A 27,896-nucleotide genomic window follows, 5' to 3' on the forward strand; every position below is an offset into this window, starting at 1 on the left:
AAAGGTTATTTATCCAAAATGTTTAAATAACATTGTTTTAGGTTTAAGTACTAAAGTAAGTTTCTATATTATTATAACGCTTCTATTTTATGTTTTAATTACTGGTAACTAGCACGTTGGCATGGATTGAAGACTGGCTAGACGGCTAGACTCTTGACTTGGCTTGCGGCCCTTCCTCGTTTCGAATCTGTTACGTTTTGCGCGGGTTTATGATTCGTATGTCGTAATGCCCAGTTCCAAATCTGTTGCAATGAAAAACTACGCTTAAAAAAAGGCTACATAGCCTGTCGTTTCTTTTTAATTATCCTTGGAATCACTGTTGTTGCGAAAGGCGTAGCGGCACGGCAGAAAACCGAGGTAAGTCGTCGAGACCGTCCTCGTGTTAATCGGCCCTCGCAGTGGTTGCAGTGGAGCAAAGCTGCGCTACAATCAACTAGCGAAGTATCTTGGCCAAACGGGCTTTGACTTTTAATATATGTGACCCGTGGCCTCCCAAGTTCTGAATTTGTGGGCAAAATGTTAACAAACCGGCGAGCTGCCGTCTCTGGTTTCTAGCATGTGTGACATGTCATTGGGTGCTTTCAATGTTCGCAAGAAACCACAGTCCAGCGTATACTTTCTTGCTAGCACTTGTGAGTCCGGAACGTACAGCTTGAAGCCCACGGCCGCCGAGTATCAATAGGTCTATCGTGTAAAAGGTGCCTCAAAAATGTACCTTTCTTGCACCAAAACGTCATTGTGCCACTTATTTAAAGAGACGGTTTCAGTTTCTTGTTTTACCTACCGAAAGAGACAGTTATGGTTGATTGCGCCAAAATGTACTTAAGATAGCTGCAGTTACCCATGCCGAAATACAAAATATGCAGGTGCAAACGGCTGGTGGATATATACATACCTTTTTGCATGTGTTATTCTTCTATATACAAGGTTTCTGTGAGCAATATTTGGTCATAAAAAGGGCCATATGAATAACCCAATGAATGGAGTGCGGTAAAACCTTGTGCATGCCTCGGGTTTCCTTGTTGTCAGTTCCCCATAGTTTGGTATTCTACAATCCTGTGCAGTATACAGATCATACTCGCAAAGTTGCCATTCTCGTCTTTTTGTGGGGCGCATACCCATGCCGAGCATTAGTGCACAGCGAACGACAGCAGCAGTCGAAGTGCAGAATACGCCCTTACGGAGAGTCTGCTCCTATTGAGCAATTATTGAGGTGCTAGACCATAGGCTGAAATGATAGTTTTGATTGGCCGTATATGCTGTGTAAAATTTCCATCTTTTACGGTGTTTGGCTTTACTACCATTATACGACATGTCTGAATATAGTACCTACCATGTGCTGGTCGCTTTGGAAAGGAGTCTATGTTGTTTTTTTTTTACTTTAGGCATGAACATTATTAGGAGACTGAGTTTGCACAGGGGGTCATTTACGTCCATTATGCCATAGTTTCTCTGCTTCTATATCTTTCCATGTTTGTTGGTAGCTGCTGTTCAGAAGAGTCTCTCATTTGATAAGAGTGTTTGTTTTGCAGTTGTCAACTAGCCATTTTGACGTATGATCTAAACTCTTACCCTTAAGGGCACTCAGATGTATTTTTAGTTTGTCTTTTATGGTGCAAACCCAGTCAGTGCTCTTTCGGCATCGTAGAAAACCCACGGTAACAATCATGCATGGCCACTTTATCTATTAAAACTGGGACCAAACGTTGTGACCGTGCCCTTTTGTCTCAGAGATATCTAAAAAAGAGGGGATGTTACAATTTTTAGTCACTCTTTAAAGAAAGAAAAAAGGCCATGCTTCATTGTAATTTTGGGTTTCCTAGGATGCTTAGCGACACTGACAGGGTATTTATGCTTGCCGAGGCTTTCATTTTTATATGACCTATACGAGCCTAACTACTTGGAACACAATTTGCAGCTCGAAATTTATTTTCTTTTTGCCCAAAAACTGCCGGTCGAGAATTGGCCGGTTTCAGTCGCGCTCACTCTTTTATCCATGGTAAAGTGGTGTTCAAACTACATGTACCAAATATATTCAAAGTCACGGGTCATCGAAGGCACACGTTCAATATTAAAAATAGAAAAGAATATGAAACCCATTTTTATGGCGTCAAAAAAGCTGCAAATGCATTGATAAAAAAAAAAAAAATGTTGCACAGATCACAGGAAGTATGTGTACAACGTCGTTCTTAATATGGCGACGTAGCGTGGGCTGGATGACGCAATGGCGGTGCACAACGGATCAATGTTGCGACGGATGTGGGACCGTTACTTTGGAACTGTCATTCTTGTTACTGGCCAATCAATCTTCATGCACAGTACATCGAGCGGAAGGGATATAAGTGTGAAACAATTGCACGACAGGCGGTACATGCAACTTCGTCGTTGTCGTCGTCTGCTTCTCACGCCGGAGGAGCGGAGGGAAAACAAAACTCGGTCAGGTGTAGCCACTTGACTTGCAGGCATGAGCTTCTGTGCTCATGTTTCGGTTTCAAGCATTTGGGCTTTTTTTGGCTTTATTAAAGATATATATGACTCTGTAGCAAAATATTGATAGGGTTGTCTCCTGACACCATATAATCACCTGGCAAAATATAAAAAATAAATAAGTAAATAAAAAAAAAATCATTTGGGTGGTGTCAATGTCCCTTTAAAGGGGTAGAGAAACGAAATTTCGGCGCTCATTTTCTAGCTTTAATGTGTTGCATGTTGCACCCTAACCTCAAAAACACCAGCCTTCCGTTGAAAAGCACAAGAAAACTAATTTTAAAGTAAATAAACAATCTTTCAATGTGCACCTGGTGGATGCATGCGGAGCCTATTTGGGAGGTAGTCTAGCAACGTTGTGGAATCTGCTACGTAGTCGTGACGTAGCAGATTCCTTCGGAGCAGCGCCGCTCTTTGGCATTTCAACGTTTTCCTTCTTAGCTTTCCTCCTGAACTCACAAATCGTGCATTGTACCAAACGGTCCAAGAAGACGGAAAGGAAGGACTTCCTTCTTTCTCGGACCCTCGTTCGTGCAACCGGAAACAGCCATTCTCCCCCTAGAAGATTAGCCCGTCGCTCAAAACTTGAACAAAAGTTGCTTTCCCCACCCCGTTCAGCCCCAAGCTGACAGTGTTGTGGAAGCTACGTGCTCCTTGGGCCAGCCACACGCTCGTCACCCCACGGGTACCCCGAACGGTTCGGTTGTAACGCGCTGACGCTACTGACAGCACCACAACGCTGACAACGCCACTAAGGGCAAAGCTGATAATCACGCCAGCCTTGCTACGTCACGAATGCGGGGAATCTTTTCTTTCTGTTTTTGTTTGCGCCGGATATCCCATGACGCATCACGCTCTCCGTTCGCTTCTCTTCGAGCGCTTGCTCGAGTGCACCGCTTGGAACGAAAAATATAGCCAGTCGTTCAAAATACAAACGTGCGATTATCATTTACGGTTATTATCCGTCATGCTTGACTCATCTCCGAACAAAATCGGAATATTTCAATTTTTGTTTCCGTACCCCTTTAAGGCAAATAGAGAGTGTTTGCACCATAAAGAAGCTAACTCGAAGTTTACTCTAGTGCCTCTAATTAAAAAAAAAAAGCAGCCTGGTCAGCATTGCATCAGTTGGCAGTGTGCAAATATGAATCAGTAAAATAAGCACCTTAAATTATTTTTGCTCAAAATTTATTAATCAAAAGTTGTGCACATCTATATATATATATTTAATATTGTCCCCATTCTGTTAAATGCATACGGTATCTTCCATTGCTCAATAAGTGTGTTAATTTCTGTAAAAATATCTTTTGGTAGCATGCAAAGCTATTTATGCATTGCATTTTGCACCTCCTCATCGTATTGAAAATGCTTTTCTCCGATTGTCTACTTGAGTGGCACAAACTTGTGATCACCAGGGGCGGTAACCATGACTGACGTTGACTAGTGGGGCTATTTCATTCATTCTCACTCGTCGATTTTACAGCGGAGCTGTTAAGGGCTAGTTCCCCAGTTTCGTGTCCGTGGACAAATAAATCTCGACACAAAACTCTGGACAGCTGCCGCCATCTATGAGCGACGGCAGCAACTAGACAACCGGCTTGCCAGTTGTCTGATTGCCGCCGTCGCGGTAACCAATTGCCGTTGTCGCGTCAACCTTTCCAGGCCTTCCCACTCTGGTTTTCACCAAAGTGTAAAGGCTGAATTTCTCTAGGCATTGTCCTAGAAGTCGCCCTTGAGATCGTCCTAGACGTCGTCCGAGAGGTTGTCCTCAAGGTCGTCCTAGAAGTCATCCTTGAGCTTGTCCTAGACATCATCCTTGAGGTCGTCCTAGATGTTGTCCTCGAGGTCTTCCTAGAAGTCTTCCTTGAGGTCATCCTAGGTGTCGTCCTTGAGGTTCTAGGCGTCGTGCTTGAGGTCATCCTTGAGGTCATCCTAAACGTCGTCCCTGAGGTTGTCCTAGGCGTCGTCCTTGAGGTCGTCCTAGACGTCTCTGAGGTCGTCCTAGGCGTCGTCCTCGAGGTCATCCTTGAGGTCCTCCTAAACGTCGTCCCTAAAGTTGTCCTAGGCGTCGTACTTGAGGTTGTCCTAGACGTCGTCTTCGAGGCCATCCGAGGCGGCGTCCTCTAGGCGGCGTTCTTGAGGTCGTTCTAGACGTCGTCCTTGAGGTAGAGTCAGACATCGTCCTCTAGGTGTCGTCCTTGAGGTTGTCCCACTATAGTACAGCTTCGCTGGTCTTCCTTCTTCACCAGAGTGAAAAGGCTGAAAGTGTTTCATTACGATGCCTTCAACAGCTGCGATGGACTCTGTTATCTTCACTCAACGTGCCTAAGCAGTCGAGGAGAGTCTATCACAGAACTCTAGCCATTGTGGAACCTTATAGTTCATTCATACAGTTGCTGGAGTGACAAAAAACCATCACCATGCTACAACTTCGTTCGATGATAAATTTTAATATTTTTCACTCCTCCACTACCGAAGAAACAGATAAGGGGAATGCTGCTCCTCTTTGGCGCATGACTCGAGTGGGGTAGCCATCTCTACGCTGCTGCTGTAACAAATTGCTGGCCGTCTATACTTTCGGTTGTTCGTTTTCGGGTAAAACCCAATATTACCTGATTTTTACACCCTGAACATGTTTCAGGAGAATCGGGTTAAACCCGATTTCTCCCCGAATTCCAAAACCACATAACCAACCTATTTATTTTCACGCCGCACAGAGTTTGCGGTGCACACGTGCTAGCTACCCTACCTCGGGACAACAGTGACCTATAGTTCATTTCGCAAGCTGCGTGTAGCACTGTGGATGCTACATGACTCTCAACCAACCGCCCAATGAGCTTGCCTAACTCGCTGTCACATTCTATGGAGGCCGGCTGAGGAAAAGCGACAATAGGCGATGGGTCCTCGGAGGGACATTTCCGTCCACCCGGTGTGCAGGTGAAACCGCCTCGGCACGCCATGTAGCTTCAGCCCTGCTGCACGCAGCTTGTAAAATGCACTATCAATCCCCCTTCGACCGCTGATGCCTAGCAGGACCTTTCGGGTAGCATGGCCATCTCGCTGGTGTCCAACCTTTCTCACGAACAACGTCCGATCCAGTTGGTCCCGTAAACAGATCGGGAAAACTTAACAGGTTTATTCCATAGCGAAATATCTGATCGAAGACGACTGTCCCTCGTACGGTCGGGGTTTTTGTTGACGCCTGAGGGAAAGGAGGATTTCATGGGTGGTGCTTCCGTTGAAGCGACCGACGGCAATCGGAGCTGGAAAACCCTGATGTCCCCCCGATTACCAGCTTGAAACAGACCCCTAATTTTAACGTGTTACCATTAAAAAACTCGTAAAATGCTCCTCAAAAAAAAAAAAAAAAAAAAGAGTGTAATTGTGATTACATTTGTAAATTTAACCCGAAAAAACCCGAATTTCGGAATGTGTCCCCCAAAAAACCCGATTTCTCCCTGATCGTCAGCATGAAAATTAGCACCCGATTGTTACCCCCCGAATTTAAAAAAATATAAAACCCAAAAACGAACAACCCTATCTATACTGTCCTGCCACCTGTTGCACTCTTTTAGTTATTGGTAAGAAGGTTGCCAGATTACAGTACAAATACACCATCTGCCCGACTCAGTAATTCCCAAACTATCGCTCGCTTATTGCGTAGCACTAATGCACTTTACCACTCCTTTTTTTCTCGGATGATTGTGAACTGGAATAACCTGCCCCCCTCCATCATATCACCCAAAAACCTTGATGCTTTATGCACAGAACTAGCAGCCTATCTTTTTTTTTAGATCACAAGGTGAAATTGCAGTAATGCATTTATTCTTTTCTAATGTTTTCCTCATTACTGTTTTTTCTGAGTGTCGTATGTAGATTCGCTATGCAGTTATATTCACTTGAACAGTCTTGATTGTAATACCATCATGCAGCCCCCCCCCCCCCCCCCCCTCTTATGTGGTGCCCCCAGAGAATCTGAAAATTTTAGCGACTATTTTACTGTATAAATGTAAACCATGTTCTGGCCACACCACAGGTACACCAATTTTTTGCTCGAAAGGCACCGAAACATTATTTGAAATGGACAAACCAGATGTCGTTACATCAGACTACCCATAAAAGCAGCGCTGCTCCACGGAAGTATGTCACCTCTTCGACTCCTGCGGGAACAGGCATTCCGAATAGCCTGGTGGTAATACGTTGACACCGCCAGGTGGCGAAGCTTACGACCACAGAGGCACCGTATCTCCCGAGATGCGTCGCACTTTCCGATGGGTGTACACTGTACAGTCAAACCGATTTGTAACAAACAGCAGGAAACGCTACGATCAGTTCCATGTAGCAAGTAGTTTGATATAGCAAAAACCATTTACAACGAACTTCCACGATGTGTTCGTTGCAAGACAAGAGCTTGTCTTTCTTTCTCATCTCTTCGCTTCCGCCTTGCAACAAGACGCTAAAAAGCCTTTTTTTTGTTTTTTTTTGTTCATGTGTGCAGCAGAGTGTCTTCTTTTAGCTTATCTCCCCTACTGAATCGCTTCTCCTCGTGGGTAACTACTTTGGGATGAAAAGTTTTGTTTTTCCTGTGCGTGCGTGAGTGTTTTTTTAGCTTTCTCCCCTTCTGAATCGCTTCTTTTCACTCAATTTTGTTCACGGCTAGAGCTTTCGAAATTTTCTTTCTTTCCTACTTTCTTTTGGGGGGGGGGGGGGGGGGGGGGGGGGAGGGGGGAGGGGGGAGGGGGGAGGGGGGAGGGGGAGCGAGAGCGAGCGAGCGAGCGGAAGGCTAGAAGACGATTGTATGTGCGTTTTTGAAAGCCTTCCCGGGTGAAAAAGTTTGATATAGCCAATATGTTGTTCGTTACAAAAAGTACTTTTAGGGGCAAAGCTCCTTAGGGTCTAGCCTTGTCCATCCGTCCGGCGTCCGTGCTCACATCGATTGCGCTGCCTCTGGGATCGGCCCACTTAAAAAAAAAAAACGCACGCCTGCACGGGGGTTTGAGCTCAGGACCGCTTGCTTACGAGGCAGGCGTCTTAACCACTACGCTTCACTCCAACGTTGCATGTAGCCGCTCAACTTCTATACAGGAGAGGGCGCTGCGGTCAAATGCGTATATAATCGCGTTAAACTTTGCATGCATTGGCTCAACGTTTATAGACGAGAGGGCGCTGCGGTCAAATGCTCAACTGCGTATAGAACCACGATCCATACCACATATTCTCTTCCTGACATGGACTGTTGACTTAAGCAGTGGAGATGCGTTCCCACGGCTTATAGCGAGTCCAAATTGATCCGCTAAAAGAACCACTGGCTCTGCATTTCACCGACCATAAAGCAGTAATAATCATGTTGAAATGCAACCTGGAACTTGGCACTACCTGTGAGCTATAAAAAAAAATCAGCACCATTAGCACTACCTATGAACAATAAAATGAGTATCATCAGCACCATTAGAGCTTTGCCCCAATCAACATCATTCACCATGTGGAGATGCGGCCTCTTTTTACATGCGTTTTCGTTCAAATTTTGTGTGTGTTCGATATCAAGAATAATTCACTGTACATGGTAAAACATATAAAATAGCGCAACAGAAAGACAAGGACAAGAAGTATACAGGACAGGATAGCGCTTGTCCTGTATACTTCTTGTCATTGTCTTTCTGTTGCGCTATTGTATATGTTTTACTAAGATGAACCAACTAGCCCAACAACGTACCCTACTAAACTGTACATGGGTTTGTTCTAAACGGGTTTCACTGTACTTAGAGGGCTTACTGGAATCAGTCGTTTGGAACAAAAAATATAGCCATCTATTTTAAATACAAGCGTGCGATTTTTTCGGCAGATAGTGTTGATCATGTTTGACTCATTTCTGAATGTGAGAGCTATATTTAAATTTTCATTTCCGTATCCTTTTAGGGAATGTGAATAAATGAGTAAATAAATATTTCGAATTGTTATTGCAACTTTAAGGTTTTCACTCGAATCACCCTCGTAGAAGTGCCACCCTGCTGTTCACAGCTGCTCCTCCACAGTTGTCCGACCTCTTTCTCAGGCGATGACGCGCAGGATAGCACACAGCCTGGATGCGGTGTGGCGCTCCGAGGACGTCGACCACGGGGATGACGTGACCTTTGACCAGTTCATGCTGTCGGAGCGCGTTCTGACGGGCCTGCGCAAATCCGGTTTTGTCAAGCCTTCACCAATCCAAGTCCAAGCCATACCCCTGGGACTTTGCGGTTTTGGTATGGCAACTTGCCCTTTCACTTTTCGAGACCCTTTTCTTGAGCATTCATCTTGATTTGCACTCATCTGACTGGCACACTTCGGATACTTTGTTGAAAAAAATGTTAAGTAGTGGGCCCTGGGTATAAAATATGAGCTCTGCAGGCTTGTTTCAATATTTCTAATTTATGCGAGCATCAAGGTGTCTATTAAAGTTAGTGGGTGCCAGACTAGCAGATATATATGATGGTATTTCAGAAAGAATTGCTGTCCGTTTCGGATTCAGATTGTGCTGCTTGGCGACCTGGTGGTGGCTGTAGCGTAATGTTCCATTAGTCATTCAATGGAGACTTGGCGAAAGGTTTTGTGACAGGTATTGAAAGTGAAGTACTTAAATTTGATCTATCCAATAATTCATAGCTCTTTTTTCAGCATACAATCTTCTTCAAACAACTTTTTAATAAAATTGCACAATAAATTCTACTAATGACCACTTTTGGAGATAGGCTTTTAACCTTTGTTCAAAGCTGTCCTCTATATAGCTCCTTTATTTTCCTCGGGAAAGCACTTCAGGGAAGTGGGCTACTGTTGGGCAAGGAGTGAATTATTCAGTATTTATTTCATTATGGGACCTTACCTTGGAATATCTAGGACTAGGGGATTACGTGGTGCAAAAATATAGGTTAATTGGGATCTTTCAGTTAGTAAGTTAAAGAAACATTGATTTTGAATGGCTTTTCTCATAATTATAGTTATAATTTAAAAAAATATTATTCCGTGCCATTTGTTTCTTTCTTTTGCCTTCTGTTTTGTCTCTGATAACTACCTTCACGTCTTCCTTCACTTTCTTGTGATTGCATTAAAATGCCAATTGCAAATATAGCACTTGTCCCGTCTTCGTTTTCTTTGTGCCTTTTATTGTTTAAGGTGTGAACTGGCAAGGCCTCATTTCATACTTAGTGTACAACACTTTCAAACCCACCAGTGCGAGCACGTGGCTTTTTCTAGCTTTTTATATTTGCATTTTTTGCTTCGATCGAGTAGTGTGGTAACGGATTGCAAACAATGACAAATATACACCGACAAATGGTGACAAATGTTGAAAGTATATACCAGAGCGTGTGCAAATCAACATGCATGCAGCTTTGGCGGCATTGTGCACCGAGTAGAGAACGAGGCGTGGGTGCCCAATTAAAAGGGTTCAGTCAGATGCATCAGCTTATCTACCTATTTATGGGCCCATCAGTATCACAATAGGCTGGGGAGCTAACATTGTATTCAATCGGATCTTGTCAAAAGGAAGTGATTGGGCCACGTGCAAAGTGTCTTTATGAGCATTTTCCTCCACTTTCCCGCTTTCTAGACCTGGTGGTGCAGGCGAAATCGGGCACTGGGAAGACCTGTGTGTTTGCAGTTCTTGCCCTGGAAGCTGTGGACGTGGGAACACACGCCGTGCAGGTCAGTGGGTGGTTGGAGCTGCTTGCTGGCTCCTGTTCTAACTTGTCCAGAAGCACCCGACGTTTAACGTTTGTGGATATATCGGCAGGTTAGAAAGTTCCCAAAGTTTTTCATTCGCTTATTTGAATGAAGAAATGTCATTACGAGTTAAAGGGTATCGTTGGTGTGCATCCCCTCATCACAGATGAGCAAAACACTCCACTTGGTTTGCACGGGATTTACGAGAGGAGTTTTCGTGTGCCATCCTATGTATAGGTCAGCTTCACAAATGTGGGATGATAGTTGGGACCTTCAGATGGTTTTTCATCTTGAAACTCACCCAAATTAACAGATTCACTGCGTCGTGGGTCACCGGTGAGTCAGATTGTATACGTCAGCTCTGCAGCCCCGAATATTCAGTCCTTTTGCATAGTGCAGGAGCGATATCTTCGAGAAAAATTCATGCGGGGAAAAACTTCATTTTGCATCTGATTCCTTTAGCCATCAACAATTTCTCCACTTCCAGTACAGCAGATGCTGTAACCGTAGAGAATTCGTCCTGTTTGGACAGCTTTCAAGCCAGCACCCGATTCAGCAGGTTAAATGGGAATAGCACCAATAGCCACTGCAACCTCATCCTCTGCATTTTTTCTTTTGTAATAATCGAGAGATTTAATAGAAATATTCTAGAAAAGCCTGGAGAAATCAGGGAATTTGAGTGAAGCAATTTAGTAGAAACGCTGATGAGACACAAAGCATTCTACAGTTTGTTGAAACTTAACAACAGCTATCGCCTACATTGACGACGGGCTACACATCTCAGTTTGGGAGGTGCCATTTCAAAATTTGTGCACTTAAAGGGACATACAAAAAATGCACAAACGTTTTTTATCTGCTTTGAAAAAAATTGAAAGAATAAAAACATAAATGATGTACGTGGGCGACCACACATTTGAAAGAGTGTGGTCGTCCGTGTACGCCTTTTATGCTTCTATTATTTTGTTTTGAAGTATTCATTATAACAACGCACTCGAATTAACTAGCGCTTGATGTTTGTGCATTTTTCAAGTTTTTAGCAGTTTGTGTCAGTAAGATGAGCAATGTCTTCAGCCAGGAGAAAGGGCAAGCAGTCGGCGACGTCTTCGTGCGAATCAGCTTGGTGGTCGGGGTGTGTTGTGCAAAATAAATCCTAATTTCGATTGGTAAAAAATTTCTTTCGAAGCTGGACATCGCCAGTGCCATGAACTGAAGTAGAGGTCCCATGCTCATCGTCTGCCTCGATCGCTTAGTCTGATTTGTCCAGCCCATGACTCCAGGGATACGATGCTATGTTCACAATTTCACAATGTATGTTCATTTTGTACCCAGTGCAAATTCTTGAAAATTTTTTTATTCCACATATTTTCCATGTTGAATAAACCTGAGACTGGGGCAGAAATTAACATACAAGTCTAAGGAACAGAAAAAGACGACGTCTCAAGTTCAGCTATTAGGTTTATTTAGTCCGCCTCCTTATATAGCCCACAATCAGCCATCACCAACACAAAGGGACAACCTCAAAACAGTCTACATGCCAAACCCTCCAATACACAAAGTAGCGCTATGGACGGCCTTCATGCTGATTCACAAAGATAACTCTACAATCTCCCCCAAAATTCAACAAAAGGATCAGTACCTTATCTATTCTAACAAAGGTTTACAAAAAAAAAAAAAATGCCCTCTCCACAATAAAAATCAAAAAATCTTTATGCCAGCGATGAAGGGAGGACACACTCTAAACCTGACACACATCCCGATTACAAAAACGTTCAGCTTTTCCACTCTCGTGAAGAAGAAAGACGAGCGGAGCTGTACTCGATACACTGTGTGCTTCTTCTTTGTCGTCGTCTGTTTTTCGCGCTGTTTCCTACGATGAATTCCCACCAACGCGCCCAACTATCCATTATTCTATGGTAGCTGGAAAGGTTGCCGCCATGTACGAGCGACGGCGGAAACCATACTGGTTGTGTGCTTGCCACCGTCGCTTATAGATGGAGCTAGCTGTCCAGGTAGGTTTGTGTCGACATACACGGACACAATCCTGGGGAACCTAGCCCTTAACAGCTTCGCTGTAAAAAAAAAAAAAATATATATATATATATATTTTTAAAAAGCTTTTGGAATTTTTGTCGACCTGTAAAGAAGGCTCACTTATGCAGCTACCTAGAGATTTTATCCGCACCGTCTCCCTTACTAGTCTTTTTGCATCATTTCTCTCCTTGTGAATGATTTCTGTCTCCGACCAAATCGCAGTGCAGTTTTTACATTCGTCGACATGTTTTGCGATTTCTGAGTTTGGTGCAACTTTTTAGAAGCCACAAAAAATTGGTTTCATATTCTTTTTCCATTTTTAATGAGTGTGCGCCTTCGATGACCCACAGCTTTGATTATATTTGGTGGATGAGTCTGAACGGCCCGTGACCACAGAGAAGAGAGTGAGCACAGCTCAAACCGGCCAGTTCTCAATCCAATATTTTTGGGAGAAAAAAAAAAAAAAAACAAATTTTGAGCTGCAAATTGTGTTTTGAATAACTGGGCTCTAATATGTTATGTACAGATAAAATCATTGGCGAGCACAAGTGCCATTTCAATGTCTGTTAAAAAATTGATATAGAAAGATCATATTGCGTACTCTGTCCGATGAATTCCGTGCTGTATTCTGGAATGCACAGACGTGTTCACCTTAGCTTTAGACAGTGACTTCCTTGCTTTGGGGCTTTTACAAATGAAGCGCTTTGCAGTATTACGCATTTATCTCTTGTATTAGAGTTAGCGCATAATTTGTGAGAGGTGTTTATGTATTTACTTATGGCGAATTCGGGTGGTTGCCTCTCTCCTCTGACCTTGATTGAACAGAGCTCTTCCTCCTGGTCGGCAGAGTTATTCGGGATCCTTTTCAGCTGATCTGAACTGCTGGGCTTAGTGCGCTCTGACATTCTGGGACCAGTCGTGAAAGTAGAATTTCTCGACATTTTGGTGATAGCTAAAAAAGATTTCTACAGTGTACATGATGTACACTCACGTACAGTCGCAACGTGATGAAATGACCACTCTGACAGACTAATGTTCTACGGAGCGGCGCGTTAAAAAAAAAAGAAGAAAATCGGCATCATATGCATTGATTTTTGCTGAACGGAAGAAACACCAACGTTCTGAAATAGTTGTCAAGCCACTGCATTTTTGACAGTGAACGCGATGTGATAGCAGTCATACAAAAGGCTGAACGGGCAAACATCAAATGTTGTAAACCGCATTTTTCTCACAGAGGAACGTGGTGCAAGCATTGCCCCCGGGACATAACATGTATTGCCATGTCGCAGTGAATTATAGTTGACTCTTTCTTTATTTTACAACACAAACCTTCAAATGCACCTTTATCACCCCCGACAATTCCACGTAGCGTCCACAAAACTCGGTAAAGCGGCTGCGAGCCGTTTCTTCATCGATTTGCCTTAGCGGGTTCATCATCATGAGACGAACAATCTCCTAAAAGCACTGGCATGCTGAGTTTTCCTCTCACTTTCGCGAGCAAATGTCATCTTGTTCGTTGTAATCCTTGCATCGTTGAACGCACAAGCACTTCGTAGAACTAGGTTTCCATCGCCGTCATGCCACACCCCGCACACCACTGCCGTCGCCGTCGTCAGCAAAACTATGCGACCGCCGTCCACGTATCACGTGACACCTGTGCCACTCCGCACGGCTAGAGACAGAGTGCTAGGGAGCGCTCCGAGAGGAAGGGGTGCCCTTGGAAAGAACCGGCAGTTCCTGTCGCCGCACTCCCTTTTGACCACCCCATCTCTCGCGCTCTGAAGGGAGCGCACAGAAAGCACCGCGCGAGTTCGTCGTTAGTATTTGGTTACCCTCAAGGTTTTACTGCATTACAGAGGGGAGCGGTTGCGGAGGAGCTAAACACAAACTAAATGTGCAGTTATAATAAGGAACAGCGTTTTAAATTAAATTTAAAGGTAGATGAGTCACGAATGGTGGCAATTTGGTAGGGGAGATAGTAACTGTATTTTTGGCGAATTTGAGGGATAAAAGGGAGGTTGAAAAATGCATTCATATTACACAATGAGACGTCAACCTCGTTTCGGTGATGTAAGCTACTACAAACAGGTGCTGATCCTGGCCCCGACACGGGAGATAGCGGTGCAAACGTGCGACACCGTCCGCTGCCTGGGCTGCGAGCTGCCCGGCCTTCACTGCTATGCCTTCATCGGCGGGGTGCCCCTGCCGCAAGACCTGCAGAAGCTCGCCTCCTGCCACATCGCCGTGGCCACCATGGGTCAGCCTTTTCTCTTGGTCTGGCCTAGAGCCGCTCGATGAGCTACATTTAAGGTGTCGATGCTCCATTAGCCGATCGTCTGTTGGACGCAGCCGTTTTATTGCCTGGCGCGTCCAGACACCGGCCGGCGCTCCCTCGCCTCTCATCACTACGCGTGCGTCGTCTGTGAAGTGGCGACGTAAATTTCCCAGAACAGATTTCTTTTTTTTATTTCTTTTCGAAGATTGTACTTGAAGTTTATTTTTTTACTTTTTCACCGTAAACTTCTACCATCAGCTCGCACCCATGTAGTAAATCGCAGTGCAATATGTTGAGAAATGTGATTTTTGCAGGCCGTCTAAAGTGCTTTAAAAGTGTTTGTTTACATACTGTGCAACGTATCTCTTAAATATATCGTAAAAACAAGCATCATCAGCAACAGTAATGACTTCTTGTGGCGGTACATTCCAATCCTAGATAATTAAAAAAAGAAAAAAAAAAAGTTGATTAGCATTATTGTAACAGTGATAGTAAGGTGATGCGACCTGCTGAGTGTGAGATACAGAGCCGGGAAGGTGTCATCATATTGCTTTGTCACGGACTCTTTTAACATCTGTGGAGGATGGATATATGTTTCCCACAATTTCATATCAAGCTTCAGATAACTTGCAACAAGGATTATGAAGTGTCGTTACTTCGAAGTGCGGCTTATTCAGTGGCTCTAGTTTGGCTCTCGTGCGTGCCGGGGACTGCTCTGGGGGACCCGGAGGCACGTGTGGCGGGAAGAGGCATGGGAGTCGGGGAGTGGGGTAAAGATGGGAGCGGAGCCTGGAAAATCGTAAGCACCGACATCGGGGATTCCGAGAGGAAGGACGAGAAAGAGAGTGCCGGAAAAGCGGAGAAACAAATCGTACTTCAGGCACAATTGTTTTGCCATGACACATTAGAGTTGTGCAACTGCTTGTCACATTTTTGTTTAAACGTGCCATAACAATTGGTGCTTGCTCTCGAGATGAAAAAACGGAACGACTCAGTATCAACTTTGCCAGTGGTAATTTACTGCTTCTGTGTGCTTATATACATGGCTCGCACCGACGTCACATTATTTGCTATTGTGGTGACCTTGCTGCTTAATGCGTGTACTGGCAGGTACCTTTTGGAGCATATGTTTCTTGTTTTTTTTTGTTTCTTGTTTTGTTGGATAGAACAAATATAGAAATAGTCACCAGCATTGTGCGATGATGTCACATGTAAAACATGTATTAAAGCCTCAGCTGCAGCCTGGGCCCACTGGTGTCTGCCTCAATGCTCCATTGTTTTGAGATGGCTTCAAATCAACAAGGTAGAGGGACTTAAGCGATAGAGTGGCAGCTGAAAGTGACCCCCACCTGGCTGATGCCGTGCTGCACATTTTTGACCAGTAGACATGTCACTTAATAGTTTTACGTCTAGACTCTAAAAAAGTACCGTGCACAGATAATTGCTTATTGATCTTTAATAACAGTACCGACGAGATATCTTATGTTTCGTTTGTTTTTTAAGTCCAAAATGGGGGGGGGGGGGTGCTTTTATGACAAAAACCTGGGCAGCTGTGCAATGGCTCCGCTAGACGCCGTCAGCCGCAGTGCTGTATTTTGGGTTTTTATCGGAGCTAGATACTGATCTCTGGGGCTAACTGACTGTATTGAAAAATAGTCTATCATGTTTTTTACAGCGATTGCAATACAAATCTCAGCTCAGTTTTGCATAAAGGCTTCAGGATTTGGTACGGTCACGTGTCCAGTGGTCAAAATTGTATAACATGGTGGCAGCCGGGTGGGGGGGAGTGGTCACTTTTGCCTGGTGAATGGGATTGCTTCAAATGCAGAGAGAGATGGCAGAACTTGGCCTTTTAGGGTGTTTGATTTTAATTCAATCAGATTTAATAAAAAAAAAGCAGTGAAAGATAGGTACACTGGTGCAGTCTGTGCAGGGGAGTTATACAAACAGGACCCACATAGTAACAGTAGGCTAATTGTTGCGTTAAGATGGATAATAACTGGAATTTGTTGATTCACCTTTTGATTAGTGAAAATAAACATGGTTCTAATTAGAAACTTGCTGAGCATCTTTAAAAACCACTAAATTGGTAAATTTGAGGAGGACTCGAAGCAAGTGGGAAGCACGGTGGTGTACTAAGGTTAAAAATGAGTAAGAAGGGATGAGAAAGTCATCCTTTGTTTACTCAGTTGTAACAAGGTCATCCGTGATGGCACAGCATTTTCAAGAATGGCAAACTTAATCAAGTTGTAAAGCAGCATTGTTCAACTATGCAATCTGCATGAAGTTAGTGAACAGCTAAGCTGTACCTTATGTCCCAAGGACACAAGTATTGAAAGCATAGCTTTTCAAAAGGCTTTGTTTGCATGAGCATTCACTCGAGCAAACCACTATCTAAGACCACATGTTCGTTATATTGTCATTGACAAGGCGAGAACAGCAGGGAGGAGCGTCGGTTGCCCCGCCTTCACTGCAAGCTTCCTACTTTCAACGGCGCTTCCACGTCTCATACACCTCGAGCGCGGGCGCGAAGCCCCACAAGGTGGAAGCTGGAGTCCGGGCGTTCGAAGATCATGCCCTGTCATTCTGATTTTGTCAGTGACCACGGTGTCTTCTACAGTGACGCTCAGAACTTAGGCGGAGTATAGTCGCCGATTTCGTGGCCTGTCTCGCATTTCGTGGCATCAGTCAAGTTTCTCACTCGAACCTGTCGGCCATCACAGACTTTGCCTGTACCACATTTTGAAGCGGGTTGCAAAGCGAGCTGCCATCACTTGTGCTACCCTTCACAACTATCGTAGAAGAGTCGGTTGTTGCTCTGGCTGTGCCAGTTGTATTTCTGAAATGAGAAAAGGCCTTGAGAGCATGCGAGTGTGCACATCACACTTTCCGGTGGACAGACGGTGACGGCGGTAGTCAAAACAACGTCGCTCGGCTTAGTTTGTGCACGAAGGCAGATCTTATTGTTCTGTAGCTTGAAGCCGAACAGGCATGCGGGGCAAACGTGAAGACTCCAACTTCGTTACGTTAGTGAAGCCGGCGAAGGAATTTGGAAGGACGGGCTTTTGTGCACGACCAATACCATGGTGTGCGGTCACGGCTGCCTCTAGGATGAATGGGGGGGCGGGATTCACGGGGCTTGAGCTGCCACCCCCTTTTAGAGGCAGCCACCAGACTTGGGGTCCGTGCGCAGGGCGGCTGTGTCAGCTGGTGCGCAGTGGGCAGCTGCGGCTGTCCCAGGTGCGGCTGCTGGTGCTGGATGAGGCAGACCAGATGCTGGGGGAAGCTTTCCTGGAAGACCTCAGGTGGGGCTCTCCCCTTTCCTGGACATCTGTGCTCGCTAGAGCCGCTGTACGCGGCAGCTGCCAAAGTAGCAAGACGCACAGAAAGACCTACAGTAATCTCTCATTAAGTCGAACTTGGCTATCTCAAAATATCTGTTAAGTGGAAAGATTGTCTTGTCATGGAATGAACTCTCATAGGCACAAGGCATTTACTCATTGTTTATCTTGAAAAGGTTTTGGGACAAACCTAAAATATCTCAAAACTGTCTAAAAAAGAAGAAAAAAAAAAAACAGGCAGGGCACAGCAAACAATGAACTGGAGGCCCAAACATTGGTGGAGGAAGAAACAGTGATCCCAAAAACAAACACAAAAATGAGAAAAGAAAGGGACAAAAGCTTCTGCATCATAGAAAGAAAAGTCCCGTGTCATAAGGAACGCCTGAAGCAGCGTGCGCCTCAAGGATGATGATTGCCTTATCCGCCCACCCCCAATCTTGGCTTGGCGTTCGGCACTGTTTCTTTCTCCCTCGCACTCAACATCTTCAGCCCAAAGTTATCTTCTTCTCTTTGTCTTTTTCTTTCATACTTTTTTTTTTTTTTGTATGTTTTTTTGGAAAGGGGGGGGGGGGTTGCATTTCTGTTTCTTTATCTCGCTGTCTCATCTTATGAGTGTTGCGTGTTGATAATTTTTTGTTAGTGACATGTTCACCGAACAACCTTGACACTTCCCCCTCCCCCTCTTCCTACATCATGAATAAATGAATGTTGATCATTTTTGTTCTCACCTCAATTGGCGCAATTGGAACGGAAGGGCTCCATTTCCACAATGCGCAGTCAGTGAAATGAAAATTCTGTACCTCGCTTACCTGGAATTTTTAACGCGATAGAACTTGAGGAGCTTGTGTCGCAGAAAAGCCGGCATCGGCGGTACTAGAAAATTCAGGGTTGGTCGATAGAATCATGATGTCACAGCCACATGACCTTGTGCGGGAATTTCAAACATCTCACGATGCTCACGTGAATTGTGACGTCAAGCGTGGAATGAAAATGATTGAAACATAACATGTAACGCGAATTAAAGGTCGCCGCATGTCTCAAATTATTTCACTTTATAAAATAATTAATTTGCCTTAAAGAAAAAATTTGAAGAATTTTAAGCGGAGACAGGATTCTAACCCATGACCCCTCGGTTGCAAGCCAGACACACTACCGACTAGGCTATGCAGACATGCTTGCACGGCTAGGGACGAGTGGGGATTTATATGTTTAGCTATCACTTTGGACACTGGGATTAACTCTGCAAAAATGTGGAAAAAAAATCAGTTTGAAGAAATTGGAAGTTGTACCATGCTTGGGTCTTTTTTCGTGTAATCACGAAGTTTCATTTTTAAAATCGAAGACCAAAGTCTTTCATAAACTGTACCCCGAAATGTGAGGGACGTGAAAGTGCATTTGCTTGACTGAATAAATTCGTACACAAGACCGGCTTGAGTTTCAGAGACGTCGCTCGCAGGGTAGTGCCACATCGAAAGAACAGAGACGTATTTTAAAAGTGCGTTTAATTTCATTTTCAGTTCGTGTCATCTCGGGGTAAAAACAAAAACCTAATGGCTGGCTGAACCTTGGCCAAATTTATATAGAAAATGGCTTGGCAAAAATTTGGTGATGCCAAACCAGGGCAGTCAACACCCAACATCTTGTTTGGCAAGGTCGCCAAATTTCCTGCTACAACAGACGCCTTTCAAAAGTGCGTCGAGCAACACTGGCAGTCGCCATTCCCTGGGAACAAAGCGGGTGACTGGATTCGAATCGTCACTGAACACCGACGCAGGGCTCGTTTTCGATACGATCGGAGCCGAGTTCACGCCAAATTATAAACCACATTTACTTACCTTCAAACCTCTGTACTCCAAAAGAGTCTTGGAATTCTGCCAGAATAGACCCTTTTTGAAAGTCCACTCTATCTAGTAGCTGCTGCATGAATTATCTGCATCCGCCTTTGTTTGGGCACACACTCTGAGCATGTGTTAAACACGGGGGCTGTGTCGGAGTTTGGCGTGAACTCGGCTCCGATCGTATCGAAAACGAGCCCTGCATCGGTGTTCAGTGACGATTCGAATCCAGTCACCCGCTTTGTGCCCAGGGATTGGCGACTGCCAGTGTTGCTCGACGCACTTTTGAAAGGCGTCTGTTGTAGAAGGAAATTTGAAAATGCCGGGGATTTCGGGGAGGCAACAGTTGGGGCAAACACCCCACGTGATGGCCGATCTCTCTCTGAGCCGTCCCCGCAGGGGGCACCTGTGAAAGCAGGTGTTTGGAGAGTGGCGTCTCCACGGACCCCGAGCCATGCGGGTTCGCCTGCCCACGTCTGGCTGTGCGTGGCTTTCCCGTGTCCGGGGAAAAGGGCATCCTGGTGGTTGAGTCGAACCCGGGGCAGGTTTGGACCCTTCGGGGCCCCCCGGGGGAGGCAATACACCACTTCGGCCCCCGCTTCTCGTAGACGGGAGTCCTGGTAAGGCCCGGCCAGGATGATTCAGTCTAGTCGCCACTTCTACTATCCCCTCTCTGCTTTCACTTTTGTCTGCTCCTCCTTTTCACTCATCTCATTTCTCTTCTTTCCTTTTTCAACTCCTTTGGCGGCAAGGGCTAACCTTGGGTGGCGAAAGACCTCTTGTCCAAAACCACACTTGGTTATAGAAACTTGGCAGCACTAATAGAGTAACGTCTTCAGCCAAGCCCATCTTGTTATGAACCGTTACCTATTCCCTTGTTGGGCTCGGTGGTGGGCGGTGCACCACAGTTTCCGAAAACCATTCCCCTCTTATGGGTTCTAAGCAAAAACAACCTGATCGGCCTCCGAAAAGAGGCCGGACCGAAGCACTATCCACATTTCTGAAACGAGACAACTCAAATGATCACTTCACAAGATTTTTCGTTCTACATTCCGATGACTCTTCTATGCCACTCTCAAGACTGTCCCCATTCCTAGTTCCTAAAGTTCTTCAAAACACACTCGGGGCAAGATATGAAGCGAAAAAGCTTTTTTCCGGTGATCTTCTTGTCGAGATTTATGAAAGGTATCAGGCAACTGCCCTCCTCAATCTGAATATGATTCATGATCTCAAAGTGACCGTATCTGCACACCGTACGCTAAACACCATTCGCGGTGTGATATCTGAGGATGATCTCATAACCAGTTCCGAAGAGGAAATCGTGGAGGGTCTAAGCACTCAAGGTGTTGTGGCCGCAAAACGAATTAAAATCCGTAAGGACGGCGAGGAACGACCTACGAAACATGTCATACTGACGTTCCAGAAAAACTCGTTGCCCCCTACCGTAAAGGCGGGTTACATTAACTGCAAAGTGCGGCCATATGTCCCAAACCCGCTCCGCTGCTTTCGCTGCCAGCGATACGGTCACGGTTCACGAGCTTGCCGTGGTCGTGAAACCTGTGCCAGGTGCAGCGGCTCTGACCATACTGCTGACGACTGCAACCTCGACTATAAATGTGCAAACTGCAACGCCGACCATCCTGCCTACTCTCGATCATGTAACCACTTTAAAAAGGAAAAAGAAATACTTGCTCTCAAGGTGAAAGAAAACATTTCCTACCAGGATGCAAAGCGCCGCCTCTCTGCTTTCCAGAGAGGATCTTTTGCCAAGGCGGTGTCCAGCAGAGGACCTGCACCGTCTAAGGTATCGGTGGCGACCCAGGTGTCTTTTTCAGACCACGGGAAGCCACTGCAGTCCTCTACGCCCAGGCTGAAGCTTGCACTTCCTGGGCATTCTATCTCAGCTGCGAAAGCAGCAGATCCACATAGTCGCACCAAGGACATAGGTGCCGCAGCTGCGACGGAGGTTACACCTTCGTCCCCGCCTCCTGGTCCCTCTCCTCAGGCAACGGAGCGAGTGTCTCGCTCCTCCTCCCTGGGGAGAACTTCCCCGTCTAGGAGGCAGCACGTGCCACGTGCAACAGACGATACCGGCGGGACAACGGGCCGACCTAGCACGTCGACCGCTGGCCCATCAGGTCAATGCAGGGGCCGTGGGTTGCCCCTACGATCCCTAGACAACTCTAAGGCCTCCAGTAGGCCTGCCAAGAAGTCCCTAGAAGCAGAAAAGACTGCAGAGGCAGGCGACCTTTCTGCCCCAGAACCAGATTCAGAGGATATGGAGTGGCAGACCCAGAAACCAAAACATAAAGGGAAAACACCAGTTTTCCCTCCTAAATGAAGCATCACATACATCACCCCTTTTTCCATCGCTCCTCTGATAGTTAAATTTCTATAAAGAATGACGGCGATCATTCAGTGGAATTGCCGAGGTCTACTGAGGAACTTTGATGATATCGAGTTCCTCCTGGAACAACACCGCCCACATGCTTTATGTTTACAAGAAACGCATCTCAGTTCAAAGCATACTAACTTTCTTAGACGCTACCATATTTTTAGAAAAGACCGAGAGGATGCGTGTATTTCTGCAGGAGGAGTTGCAGTGGTTGTCCCAAGGCACCTTCCCTGTTCCGAAATCGCTCTTAATACTGCGCTAGAGGCAGTAGCGGTGCGTCTCCTCCTTCACAAAGTAGTGACTGTTTGTTCTTTGTACATTCCTCCTTCTTTTACATTTTCGATAAATGATTTTAATGATCTTTTACTCCAACTTCTGGAGCCCTTTCTTTTACTTGGAGATTTTAATGCCCACAACTCTCTATGGGGTAGCGACCACGTTGACGCCCGTGGTCGACTGATAGAATCAATTTTAACGTCTCACTCACTTTGCCTTTTTAACACGGGAGAACCAACCTATTTTAGCCCATCCTCATTATCATCCTCGTGTATTGATCTTTCCATCGGTAGCGCTTCCATTTTTACTTCTTTTACGTGGGTCGCAGATACTAACCCACATGGAAGCGATCACTTTCCGATTTTCTTGAAAAACAACTTTTCCCCCAAGTCCGTGCCGATGCGGACTGCCCGTTGGAAGTTCGAGAAAGCAGATTGGTCTGTTTTTACCGAGTCAACGCAACTTGCCTGTACATCATTTGATAAAATCTCGGTGGACCAAGTTACAGAACTGTTAAGTGAGTCTATTCTTTATGCAGCATCTCTTGCTATTCCTATGACTTCTACGCATCTCCCTCGGAGACCCAAGCCGTGGTGGAATGAAGAGTGCACTGAATCGAGAAAAAAACAAAACAGAGCGTGGGGTATTTTTCGACGTTACCCCACGCAGAGTAATCTCCTCGCGTTTAAACAAATGAAAGCTCGGGCAAGATACATTTGCCGCCAATCTAAGCGAGACAATTTCCAGGGGTATGCCTCTTCAATTAATAGCACTGCAACACTAAAAGAAGTCTGGGATAAAGTTCATCGGATCGAGGGGCGATACCATGCTTTCGCAGTCCCACCTCTTTCCCACAATGGGATCTGTCCAGAGAGCCTAGAGGGTCAGGCCAATCTTCTTGGTCAGCATTTCGCTCATGTATCAAGTTCCAAAAACTCTTCCTCTGCATTTCTTCGATACAAAGAGCAAGCGGAAGCGCATGCCGTGAAGACCTCAGGTGGTGTTCGCGAGGCTTACAATCAACCCCTCACACAGCACGAGCTCGAAATGGTCCTTCGCTCAACTAAGCCTTCATCTCCTGGACCTGATGGTATCCACTACCGGATGCTTACTCACCTTCATCCTTCTACGCTACTCCTTATTTTGTACCTCTTCAATCGCGTCTGGCGAGAGGGTAGATTCCCACTGGCATGGAAGGTAGCCACAGTCATACCACTTCTGAAACCCGGGAAGGACGCTTCGTCCGCATCTAGCTACCGCCCAATTGCCCTCACCAGTTGCCTAAGCAAGACATTTGAACGCATCATTAATAAAAGGCTCATGTACTTCTTAGAAAAACAAAACATTTTAGATAAAAATCAGTGTGGTTTCCGTTCCTGCCATTCCACTGTTGACCACTTGGTGCGTCTTGAAACTACAATTCGTGAGGCTTTTGTTAATAAACAACACTGCGTATCAGTGTTTTTCGACTTGGAGAAGGCATACGACACAGCATGGCGCTATGGAATCCTTCGTGACTTGTATGAAGTAGGGGTACGTGGCAGGTTGCTTGCTATCATAAAGAGCTATTTATCTGAGCGAACCTTTTTTGTGAAGTTGGGCACTGCTCTCTCCAGAGAATTTGTTCAGGAGGCCGGAGTTCCGCAAGGCGGTGTCTTGAGTGTTACTCTCTTTATAATCAAGATGAACTCAATAGCCCGGTCTATACCTCCATGTGTGCAATATTCTCTTTATGTGGACGATCTCCAGATATCCGTTTCATCATGCAATCTTTCCATTTGTGAACGTAGACTCCAAGTTGCAGTCAACAACCTCTTGAAGTGGGCAGACGAAAATGGTTTTAGGTTTTCTCCTGATAAGACTGTGTGTGTCTGCTACTCTCGGAGAAGGGGAATCTCCGTAGAGCCTTCCTTACGAATGCACCAGACTCCCATCCCGGTAAAGAAGGAGCATAAATTTCTGGGTCTTATTTTCGACCGTCAACTGTCCTTCATATCTCACATAAAGAATCTGAAGATAAAATGTCAGAAATCACTGAACCTCCTTAAAGTTCTGTCCCACAAGACATGGGGCTCTGATCGTCTATGTCTTTTACAAATTTACCGTTCTGTGATTCGCTCATGTCTGGACTACGGTAGCTTTGTATATGGATCTGCTAGGCAATCAGCTCTTAAGGCACTAGACCCCATCCATCATCAGGGACTTCGTTTAGCACTTGGAGCCTTCAGAACGTCGCCTGTGCTCAGTCTCTATGCTGAAGGAAATGAGATGTCCCTTGACAGACGGCGTTTCTCCCTAGGGTTTATGTATTCGTTAAGGATACGTTCAGTTGCTCAGCATCCAGCCCGGGAGGTTGTGGAGAGCACTAGATACCAGAAGACATTCGAAAACAAGCCTAGCATTATCCCTTCATTCGTGATGAGAAACAGGAATTTGGCAGAATCTATTGGGATAGACAGTAAGCTCCCAGTTGATACAGTTGCAGGGATGGTGGCTCCATGGGATTTTAACTGCATACGTTGTGATTTTTCATTAACAAAGTTCAATAAGAAGGATACCCCAACTGAGGTCATGCGACAAGAATTTTTCGAACTCCACAAGGAACACAATTCTCATTCCCACTACTACACAGACGGCACAAAAACTGAATCATTTGTTGGCTGTGCCATGATTGGCCCTTCAGTAAGAAGTGTTCGTAGGCTTAATTCGTCCGCTACTGTTTTCACTGCTGAACTGCATGGCCTTCTGCTTGCAGTAGATCACATCATCCAAACAAGTAACTCTCGGTCAGTTGTATATACAGATTCGCTGAGTGCTTTACGGGCTCTGACATCGCTTGAAACCCCAAAGAATGCCCTCGTTGTTTTATTACAAAACAAAATAATAACGGCAACCAGGAAAGGATGTAATGTTCTATTCTGCTGGGTACCGAGCCATGTTGGAATCCCAGGGAACGAAGAGGTAGATCGTGCTGCGGGCACTTCTGGCTCCCGTTCTGTAGACATTAGGAGCATCCCGTACAGAGATTACTGTGCCCTAATTAAATACCATGTTAAAGCCCAGTGGCAAGCAGAATGGAGCCTACAGGTGTCAAACAAACTGCACATGATAAAGCCTTTTCTTAGTGAGTGGCAGAGTGCTAGGCACAGAGACAGGTTTTATGAGGTAGTCCTTTGTCGACTACGCATAGGACACACGCGGCTCACGCACGGACACCTCTTACGTGGGGAGGACCCTCCTGGATGTGAACATTGCCAGGAACCGCTGAGTGTCTCACATATCCTTCTAGAATGTCCTGCGTATGAAGAAAAACGCCTCCACTACTTTTTCCAACTGTACAAAGAGCACGTTCCTTTACACCTATGTGTGTTACTTGGAAATGAACCACTACTCCCACCCACCCAGGTTTTTAAGTTTTTAAAAAGCGTTGATCTTTTACACAAATTGTAGCATTATTTATAATGTATGGTCTTACTCTTATTTTATACATTTTGCAAATTACCAGCTACTAAAGCTCTTTCTTCTCCAAAATCCTCTTCTGCAATAGTATCATTTCTTGGCGCATCATAGCCTTAGCTGCTTTTGCGCCACAAAACCCCAATCTACTACTACTCTCTGAGCCGCACCATCGCCATTTCAGTGACCTGTGGGGGCGGCTCCCCTCGAGCAAGCAGGTGGTGGCCACTAGCGCCACCTACCCACCGGCCGTGGCACGCCTGCTCGAAGAGAAGTACCTGCACCAACCGGCGTTGGTGCGCCTGGGGGCTGAAGACCCTGCACTCCTCGGTAGGTGGCGACACCTTGGGCGGTTTGATAAAAATGTCGAGCTTAAAATGGGCCTTGTCTGCTTGTGGGCCACACTCCTTAGATGTCGCCGGTCTGTAATCTCTGGCGGTTTCCACCCGATTAAATACCTTCATCGCAAATCATTGCAAATGTCACTGGCTGTCATGGGAAGTTTTTATTTTTTTTTGTTAGAAACCAAAATATAAGTTGTTTTTTTTTAAAGGAAGCTGCAGCACTTTTTTTGAAATCTGTGTTAGGAGCAAGCTTTTATAGCTTTCTGTCCCGTGAACTCTGTTATCACACTTAACTTGAGCAGGAGTAAACGTAAACCACATTTATTTTGGAAAATGTGCGCAGCGATTGCCACAGGGCATTAGGCGAGCCTCTCTGCCACTTGTCCAAAGCGTCATGACATCGTCTTCACCCCCCAGCCAGCTCAGTGGCGAGCGAGGGACATCCGACCCTGTCGATGATGTCACTCCCCTTAGTTTTTTTTCTCCGCTCTCCTGCACTCTGTGCACCGCAATGGGCGAGGCTGTGTCGAAATTTTTATTGACGATTACGACGCTCCTACTAACGTGACGGACAGAAAACTTAGAGGCACTTCATTTTTAAGGTGCATACATTAAAACTTTCACCATTTTCTTTTTTTATTCAGGAGCCTCTTCAACTTTCCCGTAATTCAATGGGATGGCAAAAAAGTTAGAAGGAAAGGTTCTAAAAAGTCATCAAAGAATGGCGGTTGATACTCTCCCGTAGCCATCCAGTGACGCAACTGACCGAGAAAAGGGTCGAGATTAGTTGGATCGAATGGACAGAGGGCCTGGCACGGGACGCCATTCTGCATAGTCGAGCAAAGACCGGTTTTGTGTCAGAGATCGGCCTCCGCTCTGCCGAAAGAACTGCCGAGTTCCTATTGAGATTTCAAGGGCCGTACAGTATCGTGGAACAGATGACGGCTGGCCATATACCATTGCCTCCGTGGCTCTCCTCAATATTTACTTGTACAGTAAACTTTCGTTAGTTCGACCTCGTTCAATTCGACTCTTCGTTTAATTCGACCGTGTTCAAAAGTCCCGGCGAGCGCCCATACATTTCTATGGGAGGAAAAGTTTGATAGTTCAAACTCGGGAAGACTCCGCATCGAATAATTAGTCCCGAGCGATTGCGCGCGGGCTCACATTGCCACAGCACCACGGCAGAAAAACCACCTACGTACGGCGAAACACGGGCCGTTTGCTGCAAAGCCGAACATGTGCAAATATGCGCCTGCTCCTCTGCGCCGTTGAGATGGACCGTAGCGAATGACATGAGCCAGCGCAACCAATCTGGTGTGGAGTAGCGCAGAAAACATAGCACATGTTCGGGCGCAGAGACAGTACGCGCTCTCAAAGCGCTTTTCTGTAGCATCGTGTGCAGACCATCTTGCGCGTAGGGAAATGCGAGTTCTCTTTTCCTTTTTTTTTATTTTTCTCTGTCGCCGACGGTCTGGCTGCCACAGCTGCCAGGCGTCAAAGACGACTCGCAAAAACTTATCTTTTTTTTTCTTATATATTTTTTTTTTTGTAGTGCGCAATTTTTTGGGGACATGGCGTTTAGTTATGCTGCTCTCCGGAGCGCGCTTTTGGACACGCGTTTTAAGCGCAGATGGCAGCAGACCATCCGTGAGTACTGGGGACAATAAAAGGAAGTTTAATTTTAACCGTTTTTCTTTTCTTTTTTAATTCGGTCGTTCGGATAATTCAACCTAATTTCAAGGTCCCGTGGAGGTT

General features: G+C 45.5%; 1 protein-coding gene across 2 annotated transcripts in view; it reads left to right on the plus strand.

Moving 5' to 3' along the window:
- Positions 1–155: 155 nt before the first annotated feature.
- LOC120843860 (probable ATP-dependent RNA helicase DDX20) overlaps positions 156–27,896 on the plus strand; it is a 59,145-nt gene continuing 31,404 nt past the window's right edge. The window contains exons 1-6 of one of the 2 annotated variants that reach the window (XM_040215311.3): positions 156–357; positions 8,540–8,729; positions 10,073–10,167; positions 14,305–14,473; positions 17,685–17,796; positions 25,979–26,124. In XM_040215311.3, coding sequence (XP_040071245.2) covers positions 8,543–8,729; positions 10,073–10,167; positions 14,305–14,473; positions 17,685–17,796; positions 25,979–26,124 — 709 coding nt within the window. In that variant the 5' untranslated portion in view covers positions 156–357; positions 8,540–8,542. The remainder of the gene's footprint in view (positions 358–8,539; positions 8,730–10,072; positions 10,168–14,304; positions 14,474–17,684; positions 17,797–25,978; positions 26,125–27,896) is intronic. The other variant, XM_040215312.3, reaches the window with a different exon arrangement.

The sequence above is a fragment of the Ixodes scapularis genome, unplaced genomic scaffold (assembly GCF_016920785.2).
Source record: "Ixodes scapularis isolate PalLabHiFi unplaced genomic scaffold, ASM1692078v2 PGA_scaffold2__306_contigs__length_199485367, whole genome shotgun sequence".
NCBI lineage: Eukaryota > Metazoa > Arthropoda > Arachnida > Ixodida > Ixodidae > Ixodes > Ixodes scapularis.